Source organism: Tamandua tetradactyla, chromosome 20, assembly GCF_023851605.1.
Source record: "Tamandua tetradactyla isolate mTamTet1 chromosome 20, mTamTet1.pri, whole genome shotgun sequence".
NCBI lineage: Eukaryota > Metazoa > Chordata > Mammalia > Pilosa > Myrmecophagidae > Tamandua > Tamandua tetradactyla.
The window spans coordinates 14,669,356-14,685,547 of NC_135346.1; the positions used below are offsets into that span (position 1 = coordinate 14,669,356).

The 16,192-nt window shown below is 46.4% G+C and overlaps 1 protein-coding gene across 4 annotated transcripts in view; it reads right to left on the reverse strand.

The window, feature by feature from the left end:
* Positions 1 to 11,930, reverse strand: part of MACROH2A1 (macroH2A.1 histone) — a 99,477-nt gene extending 87,547 nt beyond the window's left edge. For all 4 annotated transcript variants that reach the window (XM_077138510.1, XM_077138508.1, XM_077138509.1 and 1 more), the window contains exons 1-2: positions 11,748 to 11,930; positions 100 to 304 (exon numbers count right to left, since the gene is read on the reverse strand). In XM_077138510.1, coding sequence (XP_076994625.1) covers positions 100 to 271 — 172 coding nt within the window. In that variant the 5' untranslated portion in view covers positions 272 to 304; positions 11,748 to 11,930. The remainder of the gene's footprint in view (positions 1 to 99; positions 305 to 11,747) is intronic.
* Between the last annotated feature and the right edge of the window lie 4,262 nt (positions 11,931 to 16,192).

A 16,192-nucleotide genomic window follows, 5' to 3' on the forward strand; every position in this document is an offset into this window, starting at 1 on the left:
AGTTGGGAGAAACAAATAAAGGTCATCTCAATCCTAGGGAGAGCTATGAGAACTCAACAATCTGAAGTGGTGTCCACAGGTGGACTCAGACACACTCACCTGTCAGATACTCCAGAACAGCAGCCATGTACACAGGTGCCCCCACTCCAATCCTGTATTTGGGGTGGCCTTTCTTAATGTACCGCAGCATCCGCCCCACAGGGAAGATGACTCCCGCCTTGGCGGACCGTGAGGTTTTGGTGGACTTCTTCTTCCCGCCCCGGCTCGACATGGCAATGGCCCAGGACCTGGATCAGCAAGCACACTGTGAAGGTAAGAGGATGACCCATCAGGATCACGGGGGCAGTGCACCTGGGCTCCCCGTTCTCCAAACACTCCAGCCCCCGAAGGCACAGGTGCTGCCCTCAGATGGCACTGCCTGCAACCGCTGAGCTGGCCAAGCCCAGCTTATATGTGCCACTGGAGTGATTTGGCCCCTGAAAGGAGAGTGGTTTAGATTTTCACATTTTATACCATGATATCAATTTTATCAGCCACTTAAACATTATGCTGAAAATGATTGGTCTTAAGTGCCTTGCCTTTATGCCACACAATGTGAAAGAAAATGGGATTTCTTGGCTGTGTTCTATACATGTTTAATAATTGCATTTTTATACACTTGACACCAGGGCTGATAAATGCGCCAAAGACTTCATAAAAGAAAAGAAAACTATGTCACTTGCCCTGAGAATGAAGATGTAAAACCAGATACCTAAGTTCTTTGGCAAAAGCAGTATGGCCAATGTACAATCCTTTATCTGTAAGAGGCAAGAATAGCTAACAAGAGTTCAGTGTATGGCCTTGCTGGGTAAGAGGCCTTCTGAACATTTCCAGTCTGCTGAATAGGTCTGTCTCCAGAGAAAAGGAAGCAATGTTGGGTCTTTTTCCTGCCCTCGCTTCTCCCCCCAATCCCCATCCAAAGTGACATCCAGTCCTGTGGATGCCCCTCCCCAACAGTTTCTGTGCTGGTCCCTTCCTCTGCACCTCTACAATGACTTGGTCCAAGCCATTGTTAACCAAATGATCACAAAGTCTCCTGGAAAGGTCTCCCTGCCACTGGGCCCACTCTATTCTAGCTCACCTTCCACAACATGGGCAGGACCATCTTTGTACACACAGACCTGTATATGCCAAGGCCCTGTCCCAAAAACTTTCTGTAGCTTCCCACTATCCCCCAAATAAAATCAGGCCCCCTTAGCCTGCTGTGCAATCATGCTAGAAATCCAGGTACGGCAGTTTCCTTTCACCAGGAGATCACACAGACATTCTGCCTGCTACCAAACCTTCCCTGAGTGCTCAGATTAGCTGCTCCATCTTCTGGGCTTCATGTCACAACAGCAAAGGGCACATACCTCTGTCTCTCCCATCACAAAGGGAAAATTAATGGAGGGCTGCCTCGACTGTATTTCTAGTGTAGCACCACACAGTGAGGTCTCAAATGCCTCCTAAAAACATTCCCCTCATTCATACATTAGCTTCAGGAACTATCTTAGCAACTGGAGATAGCAGTGCATAAGACAGACGTGGTTTCTGCTCTCACGGAGCTAGCTGAGAGATGAACAACAAATAACCCCACAGTTATTTAAATTATAATCATGATAAGTACTTCAAAGAGAAAGTTCATGGTATTGAGGGGGGATATGAGAGGGGGCCCTCAGCCTGATCTGGGGGCACCAGGGAAATCTTTCCTAAAAGACACTGATAATCATACTACTTGAACCAAGCGGGCAGACCTCCATGGTTCATGGATCCCACCAGCTCCAATATAACAGTTTCAGGCCTCTAAGACCAAGGAGGCTGTGGAGCTAGTACTTGTTATTCTGAAGACCAACCCTGTACTGGGGATATTTCAGAAAATGCCTTGGTCCTCACCTAACATCTCGGTGACCCCAAGAGCATCTCAAATAGTCTGTCCCAAAGAGTAACAGCTGAAACAGCAGAGCAGAATTCCTGGGTACTCTGAGGCAACTGTGCTGACAGGTCAAATGGAGCTCAGGTGGGCTCTAGTGTCGGTTCTCGAAAGCTGTTGGTGGGGCAGCAAAGGCTCTGTGTTGAAAACGTCCATTTCATCCTTATTAAGAAGGCACCAAGTTATAGTTAATTGTCAGAGTGCTAAGGAAAGTCTCAGAAGGGTCTGAGTTTTCTGAAATAATTAGTTGGCTCTCATTTCTTGCTGTAATGAGCACCGTTTTAAAACCTACAAAGAGGTGCCCATGTTCACTATGAGTAGGAAAAGGTGTACATGCATGTTATGTGTATGCACGTACACACAGGGTGTTTTCAGGGAAAGCTGTCCCTGGGATTCCTAGAAGTATCTACTGAATGGCTTTACTACAAACGTGTTCCACAGACCAAAGACACAATGCCTGTAGACGAACAGCTTTTAAACATAAACATTTTCATTCTTTCATGAGGGAGACCTGTGTTCAGTGATTAATGCAGCTCAGCCCCTTTCTTATTGGAGCACAGACTTCAGCTCTGTCCCCCAGCGGACTTATCCACATATGTTTAAGTCTGCTTCTGTGGGAATCGGACAATGTTCTGCTCCAGAGGAGCCTCAGCATGCATGGACCAGGCAGGTTCTAAGTACACTTCCATATACTTAAAAGTGATGCTCCTGGTGATAACTGTTATTTCTAAATTCTGAAATACTGAGCTATTTGTGTATAACCTAGTCATTCCCTGAAACTTCAGGTATTTATGTAACACCTGAGATTGAGTTAAAGCTCTGAAATGATGAAGGTTAGCAGTACCCCACACAGCAATTGTTTAAAAAGTTGAAAAAGTGACCAGACTTTGACTAGAGATATGAATCAGGCTGATCTGGATAGGACTAAGGTAAATCAGAATACAGCGCAAAGGATGATGTCCATATTTTAAAACTTCAACTTCTGTGTGAGACCAAAGGGAGAGATGTTTATTTGGTGCAAAATTTATATTTTGGGGAGCACATTACATAATTTAACTTGTATGGTCAGTTTAGTTGAACACCAAAAATTACATGGAATCTTGAATAGGGCGTGAGATCTTGTTGGTTTATACAGGTTAGTTTATACAGGTTAGTGTGATGCCTGATGCCCCAATATATTCCTGAATAATTTGGTCACAGAATAAAAAAGTATTTGCAAAGTCTTCTTGGGGGCCTGGGAGAAAGGAGGAAATACTCAACTTTCCCATCTGGAGAATTTCTGATATTCTCACAAGCAGTGGGGACAACCAATACAATAGGCTGAGCCCTTGATCTTGGGGGTTGCCCCTATGAAACTCATTCCTGCAAAGGACAGGCTAAGCTTACTTAAAATTAGGCCTAAGAGTCACCCCAGAGGACCTCTTTTGTTGCTCAGATATGGCCTTTTTCTCTAAGCCAACTTGGCAGGTGAACACACTGCCCTTCCCCCTATGCAGGACATTACTCCCAGGGATGTAAATCTCCCTGGCAACATGGGACAAGACTCCCAGGACTCGCCAGGACCCAGCAACACAGGATTGAGAAAGCCTTCTTGACCAAAAGGGGGAAGAGAGAAATGAGACAAAATAAAGTCTCAGTGGCCAAGAGATTTCAGAGTCAAGAGGTTATCTTGAAGGTTATTTTTAGGCAGTATATAGATATCCATTTTTAGTTTATGGTGTTTTGGAGTGGTTGGAGAGAAGTACCTGAAACTACTGAGCTGTGTTCCAGTAGCCTTGATTCTTGAAGACAATTGTGTAACTATATAGCTTTTACAGCATGACTGTGTGATTGTGAAAATGTTCTGTCTGATGCTCCTTTTATCCAGGGTAGGGACAGATGAATAAAAAAAATAAGGATAAAAAATAAATAATGGGGGGGATAAAGGGTAAAAACTGGGTAGGACGAAATACCAGTAGTAAATGAGAGGAAGGGGTATGGAGTAAGGGTTGTATGAGTTTTTCTTTTTATTTTTCTGGAGTGATGTAAATGTTCTAAAAATGATCATGGTGATGAATATACAACTATGTGATGATACTGTGAGCCATTGACTATACACCATGTATGGATTGTATTGTGTGGAGATTTCTCAATAAAAATATGTACATTTTTTAAAAGCGATGCTCTTGGACAGTGCAACGGTGACTCAGTGGCAGAATTCTCGCCTGCCTGCCGGAGACCCGGGTTCAATTTCTAGTACCTGCCCATGTGAAAAAATAAATAAATAAATAAAAAGTGATGCTCCCAGGTTTCCCTGCTCTGACTCTGGCCAAGAGTCTTTACATCAACATGCTGGTGACTCCCTGTCTCCATCCCTGCTGAGCCCGAGTGCTGTTCTCACTGCCCCTAGCCAGGGCCCACTTCTAAGCCCTTGGGCACCTTTAATTCCTCTGGGTTTCTTGGACCCCATTAGTGATAACATCATGCACCCAAGCAACCACCCACTGCTCTACCATTCATTAGCCAAGTTCTGTTGAACCCACCTCTGGAACCTCTCAAGCCTCTTTTACTTCTCTTTACTCTCCCTGCCTTGGTTCAGCTCTCTTTGTGTTTCACCCATTCTCCCCAGCATCCATCTCTCTCCATGGACACCAGTGGCATCTTTGTCCAGAATTATCTGGTTGTGTTCCATGACCCTGAGCTCCTCAGCCAGCAATAAACAATATCCTTCAACTATTTCTGCAGCAGAGCTTCCTGTCACCCCTGCCTGGGCTCAGAAACCCCTAGCCACCCCTGACTTCCTGAACCTACCATGCTGTGTCAGGGTTGTCTTTCAGTAAGTTGTCTCTCCTGCCTGGAATGCTCTCTGTCCTCCTGCCAGCCTGCTAATGTTCAGATGTCTTCACTGTCATGGAGGCTTCTTGAGCCTGACCAAGCTCTGGAACTGCTCCCTATTCCATGTTCCCATGCATACACATATCCTGGTACCTATCTAAATACCTGCCTACCCAAATTGACTACAAGCCACTTGAGGTCAGGAACTGCATTTAACCGATCCATAGGTCCCTGGGTCCATGCATCACAGGAAAAGTCTGAAACATCATGGATCGTCAAGTTCCACTTTGCTGGTACAATCATACCCTCAGTTTTCATTCTGAGTCAGGCTCCTCTCCAATAAAGCAGCCCCAAGTTTTATCCCCCCATGAAGACTGCCTTACAGAGATTCAGTTCCTCATCCCTCCCCATGTTCTTTTTGCATTTCTAACTATAGATCCCCACACTGCAGGCAGAGCTATGAAAGAATTTTGACTAAACTATGAAACCACATGCATCCAAAAATGTGTGGTGGTTTTTAAAACATCACTTTGGAAAATCACTTTATCTGGAGCTGTGCAGCCTCCAGATAAACTCATAAGTGTGCCAGGACCATCCATCTCTTCAGAAGTCTATGGAGGTATGAACAGTTATGGCCAAGCACCAATGTGGAGAGAGAGAACAGGCATGAGGAAAGTGGCTGTTGAGCATCAAGGTTAATAATTAAGAGTTTCAGAGCTAGACTAATCTGCTTCAGATCATGGCCCTGCCACTTACTGGCTATGTGACTTTGGGCAAGTTATTTAATCCCTCTTAGCCTATTTTCCCATCTGTCAAGTGGAGTCAATGATAAATAAAATGGACCTCAAACGGTTGGTGGGAGGACTGAATAGAAAGCACATGTAAGGGGGCTGACATTCTCTCACTGAATGAGTGTTCAATAAAGTTAACAACAATGGCAACATGTGTAAGGTGAAAAAAGGCCACCTTTGGGCAGAACTGATCTTGGGCACTTATATTAGGGAAGGAAGCTGTTCTAACAGATAACCTCCCGGAGCTTATCTCACTCACAAAAAGCCCAGAACAGGTTTCCATGATTGGCAGCTGTTGCTCCTCTGCTGATGATTCCTAGATCCAGACTCCTCCCATCTTGTGCATCTGATATTTTAGTGCATAATTTCCAGGACTGCCACGGAAGGGAAAACACTATGGAGGATACCACATGGGAGGTTTTCATGGCCAGGCCTGGGCCATGGGGTACATAGCTTCTGAACATGATCTATTGACTAAAAGTTGCTCACATGGCCACACCTAACTGCAAGAGAGATTGGGAAATGTATCCTTGCTGTTTGTTCAGAAGAAAAGAGGCAACAGCCAGTTTCTGTCACATGATTCAATTCAACTTGAAAGCTGACCCCAAAGCCAGGGTCTGAGTGTAACCAGCCAAACCTACTGGCTCCTGTTTGACCCATGTTCTGCATCCAGCCTCATCTGAGCAAAGGACAATCCTTTATCATAGAAAACATGTCTTACCACCTAGCTTCTCTTCAAGGCACTAAAATTGTTCACAGTTGAAAGAGCTATACTACCTGATTAAAACTGACAAAGATGTGTCCTTCCTTCCTGGACTAACTGTCCACAAGGGCACCCCTTTCAGTAAACCAGGACCCCTCACCCCTGCCACAGGTCCTACATGCTCTGAAGACATCAGGCAAACCTGGAATCCATTTATCACTGTACATTAGCTTGGCTGTTATTTTGGCTCTTATCAGGCCAGGAAGTATAGGTTCTGTGGTTGTTCCTGCAGGGATCTCTGTGGTCTTTATCTCTGCAACTTCTCTAACTATAAACCAATCACAATAAACATGAACCTTGTTTGCAGAACCTGGAAGCTTACCCCAAAGGCACACTACTGGAGATGGGATTTATAGAGAGGTAAGCAAGGGTGAGTATGCAACAAGTCTCTAACCACAGGCCTCTTAACAACCAAGATGTGACCAGAACCACATAATCCATCTTCATAACACAGGACTAATAAGAAGGCTAGCTTGAGGATCCCATGAATTAAGATGGACATAAAGGTGACAAACCCTCTACCACAAGAGTGGCAACAGGAATGAGGAAGGGCCATGGGAAGTTCTGCCATTCCCTCCTACTTCTCCCCAACAGGGAACCTAACTGGCTTCTCATCTTCATTCACACCACCACCCCTTAGCACAGGCTACTTGCTAAGTCTGGAATGCCCTCTCCAGCCCATTGTTTAAAATAATTCTACGTAGTGACCCCAGAACCTTCTCTCATAATACAGACCCATCAAGGAGGTACCTTCTCTGCCTTCCTTCTATAACTGTGTCTCTAAGTCAGTCAAGTTCAGGGCAGTCCCATGTCTGGACTCCAGAAGTTGCACACAAGGTCCTGCTTTCTTCCAGCCCATCTCTCCCCACTTTCAAACTAGGGCTCTATCAGGCTGAACTGCTTACAATTCCCTGAAGGGACATGTCTACCGTGTGGCCCCTGAGCCCAGCTAGAAATTCCTTATAGTCTCTCTCAGCCTGCCCTATTCTTTAGCATGTCCAATTACTTCTCTCAATTTTGTGTAAAGTGCTCTGCAAATGCAGTTTTCAGCCCTTCCTTTCAACCTGACTGCCACACTAGCTCTAACTTATATATAAATTCTAAAGCCTTAGTAGCATTTATTGCATTCCATCATTACCTGTTTACTCCTCTGTCTAGATGGGAATAACCAGTCTGCTTTGCTCATTGCTGTATTTCCAAGCACCTGCCGCGCTGCCTGGTACCTGGTAGGCCCCCAAACACTGGCTGGATGGTGGCTAATTAGTTGGCATTTACAGTGGATAACAAAGATGAAGGCAGAATTTCTAAAGGCTGTAGGATTCAGAGCTGTGGCAAGTGGGACACCCTGTTACTGACCTTCTCTGTGGTCATTCTTATATATACACCTGGCCAAGTTCCTGTGGGAATCCAGACCATCAAAATTCAGGGAGCTTGTGGAGATACCGTGGAGATTCCCAGGAAGGGACCAGCCCCACTGCTGCACTAGCTGGGGTGTGAAACACAGAGGTCTTGACTCTGTTACAATCCTATGGCCTTGGCAACCTTCCCCTTGCCACAAGACACCTTTAGTAACACAAACCAGAGAAAAATACCTATTTATATCTATAGAGACTGGCCCCTGTTAAAGCCATAGCCATAGAAAATCCCCCCAAAAAATCAAGATTATTATCCTCACAAAACCACTGGAATGGTCAATTGTGAAGTCTTTTATTATCTAAGCCATGAATGTGTGTATATCGATCCCAATCAAAATATTGATTAGAATCGCTAAGGAGCTGCTAGTCAGACACCTTGCCTCCAGCACACAAGAAAGAAGGAATCTGAGCTATAAGCCCTCAAATTGCTGTTGACTAGGGATGACTGTCCCATCCATTCCCTGCAGCTGTATAAATGCCCACATAGCCACATGCATTTGTCACCTTACAATCAATTCCAATCACAAAGGCAAAACTGAGACACTTCTTTCTGAAGCACAGGACACTAATCCTGTTCACAGCATTTTTTTCTGTTTATACCTATCATACTAAATGATTAATGGTGTCACTGCTGTGACGTCTCCAGAGGCATGTGGATATACTACACGGCCATCACTCACAGAGCTGGACTTGACAAGCCATGCTCTGATTGGCTTAGAACAGAGACCTGCTCTTACACTCTAGCCAATCAGGAAAAAAACTCTCTCCATTCATAAAAACACTACATTATAAAGTGGGCCAGATCACTAAAGAATCCACATTCATTCTCAATAAGCCAATGGTCTGCAAACAGGAGATGGATAAACTGAGATAGTAATAAATCCTAAACTATATATTTTGTTCCAGCAGACATCCTCCTCATGTGCTAGGTTTTTAGTGGTGGGGTAAAAACAAAACCTAAACATGAGTGTCATCCACCACAAGCAGGTTTGTGGAAACTTAGGCTGGGATTAAAAATTTTTACTTCAGCAAACCCACTTCATGGTAGCCTTTCTGAGCTACACTAAAAGGAACTGGCACTACATATCAATAGCAAGGCCCTGTCTGCCTGCTTCACAAGGAAACTTTCCTCCATATTGCTTCTTCCTTTTAAAGGCTGTGCCAAACTCAGAATATAAGATAATCAGTACAATGGAAAGTCATCAAAAGAAAAGTTAAAATGTAAGCTTTAGGAGGGCAAGATTCTGACTGGATTTGGCCCTGTACCTGACCTTTAGAAGCTACTCAATATTTGCTGAATAGATGAGGAACTTCCAGTAAAAATAAAAGAACACCTGATCATGTCTTGCCCCTGCTCAGAACCTTTCAATGGTTCCTCATTGCTCTTAAGGTAAAGATTAAATCCCTCAATGTGGTTATGATTAGGATTCTTTGCAATCTGTCCCATTTGCCCCTCCAGTCTCATCTAATTTCCCACCAGGTTCCTGCCATCCTGATCCACATATGACCTGATTCCTGTATGACCTCAATTTTCTTTCTTCTAAGACTTAGCACATGTGGTTCCAAAAGCTTCAAATGCTTGCCCTCACCTACCCTCCTTTGGCCAATCAAGTTCTACTTGGCTTTTCCATGTCAGGTAAGGGCTCATTTTCCACTGTTGGCCCCTGCACTGATGGCATAACAACTGCTTGCCTGCCTTCTCCTAAAATCAACTTCCTAAGTGGGGGAACAGGGCTTTTTTTGATCATGGCTATGTCCCCAATGCCTGACACACAGTTGACCCTCAGGAATATATATCGAAAGAATGTAAGACATCACTCTGACAGGCTTTGTCCAAGCAAACAAGGTATTCAACTTCTTGGAATAAATAGCTAACCCACTCAGGCTCACTTATAAGAGATGAGGCAGGGTTCAATGTATCTCTAAGAGGGACCCATAGGACAAGTCTGGGCTCCACTCACCATTTCCTAGCAAGGTTCCACGAATGGGGCTCTTAAAAGGCCTACACAAACCCTGGGGGAGGGAGGGGGCAGGTGAACAAGGACGAGAGACTGCTGCAATTCCAAAGAACACCACATACAGATTCTTATTAGGTACTGTCGGCTGGGGTTATCAGTTTGTGCTTTGTTTATTTAAATAAATTTCCTTTCAGCAACTTGGGGCAATATTAGCCCCAGAGGTATTACAGGCAGGTCCCAGAGTACATGTACTCAGACCGACTCTACGGCGAAGAGATGAGGGGCTCTCCCAGAAGTTCTGCTGTCTCCTGGACCAGGAAAGAAAAAAAAAAAGGCAGACTGAGATGCCCCACCACCTGGCCCTGGCCCATTTGATATAAATCAAACCAGTGACTTATAGTTGTGTATTAGAATATCATATGTGATGTTCTAAACAATTTTCAAAGTTTACTAAAATGTTACCCATTCTGCCTCATTCTAAAGACACTGCCTCTAATAATTTTCATTTACCTCTCCACCCATTCCTCCTTAATGCCCATATTGAGGAATCAGCATTAACAAACTGACATTAAAAACAAAATCACAGACCAGGAAGGCGGGTTTAAAGTCTTGAGGGTTGTTTTGCTTTGTTTCATTTTTTTAAGGAAAAAAAAACAAGTTTAAAACATCCATCCTTATCAGAGGTTTTCTTGTGCAATATTTAAACACTGCCCAACTTTGATTAGATGTGCACAAGGGGTATTCATTCCAGTTGCAGGCGTGAGCTGTCCATTTCAGATTTAACACCTATGACAATATTACCTAAAGATGGCCTAGTGTGGATTCCACCTAATTTACAATTTGAGTCTCCCACTCAAACCTAAAGCTACTCAAAACTCCCTGACTCCCTGAAGAAAGCACTTCCTTCCCTGTCTCCTTAAGGGTAAAACCTCAAACCACCAAGGTGTGTGAAAAGAGGGAAGTGTCCCTTTTATGGTCTATTCTCAGATTCCGTTTATGGGATCATTAAAAATCTTACAAGGACTACATGGTAATTGTAATTGTTGAATTCAAAGTTTATCTCAGCTGTTTGCAAGGAAGTCTCTCACTTTTAAACTCTGAAATATTTTCCCTAGCATCTTATCTAAAAGAACCTTTAACAAAAGCAATCTACTGGCAAGATTCTTGAGTAATCTGTGGTCTCTGCAGGAGTGGGGGTGGGGCGCGCTATCTCGCACACCTGTTGTCAGGTGACCCAGTAGGCAGAACCCTGCTCAGTAGCCTCCCCATCCGACCCCACCCCAGCGAGTCTCTTCCCTGAGTTACCTTAAAAAAAATTTTTAAAAAGCACAACTCCCAAGCACAAAGCAAACAAAAGGCCAATGGGGAGACCGGCTAGAGCAACGGGGGTTCTCGTGCCCCTCTCTAGTCCATCCTCAAACAAGACTCCCCCCACCCCACGCCTCCCCTCCGCCCCAGCAGGCTTCGATCCCGCGAGAACACCCCCCTCCCCCACCCCCACCCCCACCCCCACCCCCACCCCCAGCAGATACTGAGCCCGACGCCCACACCACGGCCCCCTGGGTCTTGGGCTCGATTTATTGTGCCGGGGACGGCAACTCGCTGGCCGGAGGGCGCCTCACCAAGTCCAACTCCGCGCACAACGGCTCCCGGGCGCCCAAGCCGGCCAGCCAGTGCCGCGGGGCCTCCTCCGGCCCAGCCCATCCGTCCACACAGGACAGGGTCCGCCGGGAGAGGGGCCAGAACTGTCCCCTTCCCACAAAAGCGCCAAGGCGAGGGCAGGAGAACGCGTTTGTGAGAGAAGTTGGTTTCCGGGTTTGCTGTGTGAACAAAACCAACAGGAATCCCGCGCGGCCCGGCGGGGCCTGGGAGGGCGCCGGGCGAGCATGAGGCCCCGGCGTGGGCCGTGCCAAGCCGGGCGGCCAGAGCCCAGCCGAGTGCCGCCCGGGTGCACGCGAGGCCGGGCCGCTCCCAGGCACCGCGGCCGAAAGGCGCGCGACGGCCGGCCCCGGGCTGCGAGGAAAAGGCGCGCGGCGAGGGGGTCCGCTCGGCACTTACGGGGCGGCTCGGCGGCGGCGGCGGCGGCAGCTGCAAGGTGTCTCGGCCTGTGCCCTCTCGGCCGCTCGCGCCTTTTCTCTCCGCGCTCCTCGCTGGCCCACCCGCCTGCCTCCTCGTTTCCCGCCCGCTCGCCCCCTCCGCCCGGCTTCGTTGCCGAGTGAACTGGAACCAGTAGCCGCGGCCCCGGGATTCCCACAATGCACAGCGCGCCGCTCGTCACATCCCATCCCGGCCCCGCGCGTCCGGCCACCCCTCCCCGCGCAGCCCGGCCAACCCGGCCTTGACCCCAACCCCGCGGCTGCGTCCCGCGCTCAGGCCCTTGGCTGTCACTCGGTGTGTCCCAGGAATGCAAGCTCCGGGACGCTCCTTGAGCGAAGTCCTTGGAATAGGCCCGGCCCCCGAAGAAGCGCTCTTCCAAGGCGCGTCCGTGCTTCTGGGTCTCCAATAACAATGAACCCACTGTGTGTCTGGTCCTCGGCACGACACTTTCGCTGCTCATCCCTAGGAAGTTTCCCCTTATACCCAGGGAGGACGGCACAGTTGCTGTTACCACAGAGCACTTTCCCCTTCCCAACCAACCACGAAGCTCCCGCGCACCTCAGCGCCCCCGCGGTCCTGGGATATAAGGCACTAGTCCTGTCTGCCCCGTGGCTGCACGGCCAGCTGTCCCGGAGTTCTTCCTGGTCCCCTGCAGAAGTTCGGTCATGTTGTGCGCCTTAAAGCGGTTAGCTACTTCGATTCAGCAAACGTTCGCTATTGGACTCAAGTTGGGATTTACTAATACGAACAGTGATTTTTGTCATCGCACACATTTTTTAAAAACTGCGGTCAAGCAGAAGGACGAGGGGCCGCCGCAAAGCTCATCCCGGTATTCCTAAATCGGCTGTTCGCCCCAACGCATTAGTGCCCCACCCAGTTACTTAAATTGGATCCTCTCTTCTGCTCCAACCACCAACACCGGAATGTGGAAATGGTCCCCTCCCGCTGCGGACCAAATTTGCATAAAAATACAAACCCCGCAGGGTTGATGTGAAGTTTAAATGAGGTCTCTGAGCTTAGATGCGCTGCTGGGGGTCGTGGAGGTAATCAAAGCCCTCAGGCTGCCTCTGAAAAGCAGGTGTCCTAACTTCTTCCCCCTCATCGGGATCCTTTGCACTGCGCTTTAAAAGTTTGCAAAGCAGTCTCCGGTACATGCGGTTCATGCATTCATTAATTTAATAAGTACTGAAAACGTACTGTGTCATATACCCATTAAGGTGCTGGGGTTGAACAGTGCACAGAACAGTCCTGGAGTTTGCAGGACTAGTGGAGAAAGAGGCGGGAGACTAAAGGGATAATGTGTCATATGGTGTGAATGCTGTGGAGAAAAGGAAGGCAGGAAAGGGAGTGTGAGGTAAGGGTAGTGTTTGGAATTTTAAAGAAGGCCTCCCTGAGAAGGTAACATTTAGGCAATAACCAGAAGGAGGTGAGGGAGGAAGCCCTGTGATGTCTGGGAGAGGAGTTCCAGACTTGAGGAACAGCAAGTGCAAAGGTAGGAGCGTGCCCCAAATCTCAAGGAATAGTGAGTGTGAGGCTGGAGTGGAATGTGTGAAAGGGAGAGTAACGGGACAAGACTGTAGAAAGGTTCCCAGACAAAGCCTCAAAGATGTGTGAAGATTCCAGAGGAGAGCTGGGAAGGGGTGTCAGGGAAGTCGTGGCGATGCTGTTTTGGTCTGTGCTTCCCTGGGGCACCTTTGGTTCTGCAGGGGCCACCAGGTGAGGTTTCTGTGGGCCACAGCAAGTAGGGAGGATGCCAGACTTCATTTAGTCACTCAGCAAACATTTGCTGAGCACCGACTGTGTGCCAGGCCAACGCCAGGCTCCTTCCCAAGGAGAGACACCTTCTAGATGTGTTGCTGATACTGCCCAGGCCCTCGAAACCATATCAGTTGATAACAACTGGGCTGTAAGGAAGACGAGGCCTGTATAGAGAGGAGAAAACTGTGCAGCTTGCACTGCCCTGGTAGTGGGCAGACTTGAGGCGTCTGAGGTCCCCAGGGCTTCAGAAATGGCCAGGTCTGGATGCAGAGGGTGACTGTCCAATAGATTTGAATCTATAACCCCTGGGACTGGGAAGTGCAGCACTCACCTGCACCCCAGCATTGTTTCTGACTCGGTTGACTTCTTTGATGATTTGGAAGTGGGTAATGCTTTAAAAACCATCCATCTTATTGGCACTTACCATGCGCCAGCTCATAAACATCACATCATTTCACCCCCCACAACAGCCCCAGCAGGCAGGCTATTTCCAGAACATTACTATCTCTATTTTACAGACGAGGACACTGTAGATTCAGGAAGCCAAGACATCTGCCCAGGGGCTCAGAGAGGGTAGGCTGGAGCTGGAGTGCAAGCACAGATCCATCTGGCTCCTGAGTGCTCATGGTTGAACCTGAAAGAGAAGCATTCAAGGGTCTTGATTTTCTCTGCGCCCGGCACCCACCCCTCTCCCCTCATTCAGTGAACCTCTTTTTGTTTCCACTCGGGCACTCACCACTACCCTCCGGTTCGAGTCCACACTCCTCCAAGAGCTGATCTTGGTGCCCATTCCCATTCTTCTAGAACATACAGGGAACATTGGTGCCTGGATTTTTTTTCAATGCAGGAGCCCAGTCCCCACCTCTCTCCAGAAGATTCCATGTTTCTCTCTTCCATTCTCTCCTGGACTTTGCCTGCCCTTTTCTTCCAGCTCAGTCCTGCCCACTCCGGGTCTAGTTCATGGGATTGCAGCTGCTTTTTTTTTTGCTTGATTTTTTCCAATTTGCAAAATAAACTCACCATGCTCACCATGGAAAATTTGGAAAAGAGAAATCTCAAAGATAAAAATCTCCCTAATCACACTGCTAGGAGAGAACCACTTCTTTCCTTGCCCCTTTATCTCCATGTCTGTTTGGTATTAAACATATATGGGTTCCTACTGTATTTCCTGCTTGTCCTCTGCTTTTTAAACTCAATAGTCCGTTAGGAACATTTTACCAGGAATTCTTCTACAAACATCAGTTCTCAAACTTTTTCCGTAAGGAATCCCTTTATCTTTTTGAAAATAATCAAGGACCCCAAGGAGCTTTTGTTTATGTGAGTTTATCTAGCAATATTTGTCCTATTATAAATTAAAATGAGGGAAATTTTTAATATGTATTAGCCTATTGTTTTTAAAATATTAACATGTAGACCAGTTACATGTTAATGTAAATAATGTATCTTTAAGAAAGTAACTCCATTTTCCAATTAAATAAATTAGTGAGTAGAATGGCATTGTTTTACAATTGTGCCCATCTCTTTAATGTCTGGCTTAATAGAAGATGGCTGGATTCTCATATCTCCTGTGTATGCAATTGGTTGCTCTGTGTTGATACGGTTGAAGTATATGAGGAAAATCCAGCCTCACAGATATGTATTTGGGAAAGAATAGAAAATTTTGATAACCCTTTCAGATAATTATGGATATTCTTCTTTGATACTACACCCAACATTCAAGAACTGATAGTTTAGTTTCTTACAGGGTATTGACAATGTAGAATCTGAAACCAATCAGCAAACTTTTTGAGCTCTGTTACATGAAAATCTACTGGTTTGTCCTATACTTAGAATGATTCTTTCAGCCATGCATGCTTTTGTAATGCCATACCTTGATCTGAGTTATACAGATCTTTCAAATGTTGACACATTTCACTGTACAATCATAGAAAATCTTTTAATATGGCCAACAATCCCATCAGAAAGTATTTAAGTATTGGGAAGCTCATGATGCCAGATAATGAGTTTCCCAAAAATTACAATTTTTGCTTGAAAGCTTAGATTTTTCATTGGCAGTATAGCGTCACAGTAATTTGCCTTGAAGTGACAGGGTCACTTTTTTCATTTCCAAGAAAATGTCTTCCACATGCATAGAGCCACCTTCTGTCTTTCGTGGGCCGGTGGCACTTTTGCCTACCTCATGAAAATAGCTGTGTTGGATAATGACAAGCATAATAATATCATATATTAAAACTGTGCTTACTGGAGAATTCGGCCCTAGACATACCCAAGTCTGAATAACCGTAGTTTGTCTGTCAGGGTCAACTTATCCATTAGGCACAGTGTGGAACCTGACACACTTTGAGAACCACTGTTCTATGACATCCTGGGGCTGTGCCATTGTTTATTTAACCGGTTCCTTAAATTTTTTTTCAGGCTGCTCTCAATTTTATTATAACGATATGATGACTATCCTTAAAAATACATCTTCATGCACGTCTGATCCTCGAGAGTAAAATTCTTAGAAGTGGGATTGCTGGATCCAGTAAATATACATTTTACCACATGTTTTCAAACGCCGTCCAGAGAAGTGGGGACAGGGAGGAGCATTCCTGCATTTCTCTATCTCCTTGTTGCCCCACCCTGCGTGGAGTTCTTCCACATCTTGG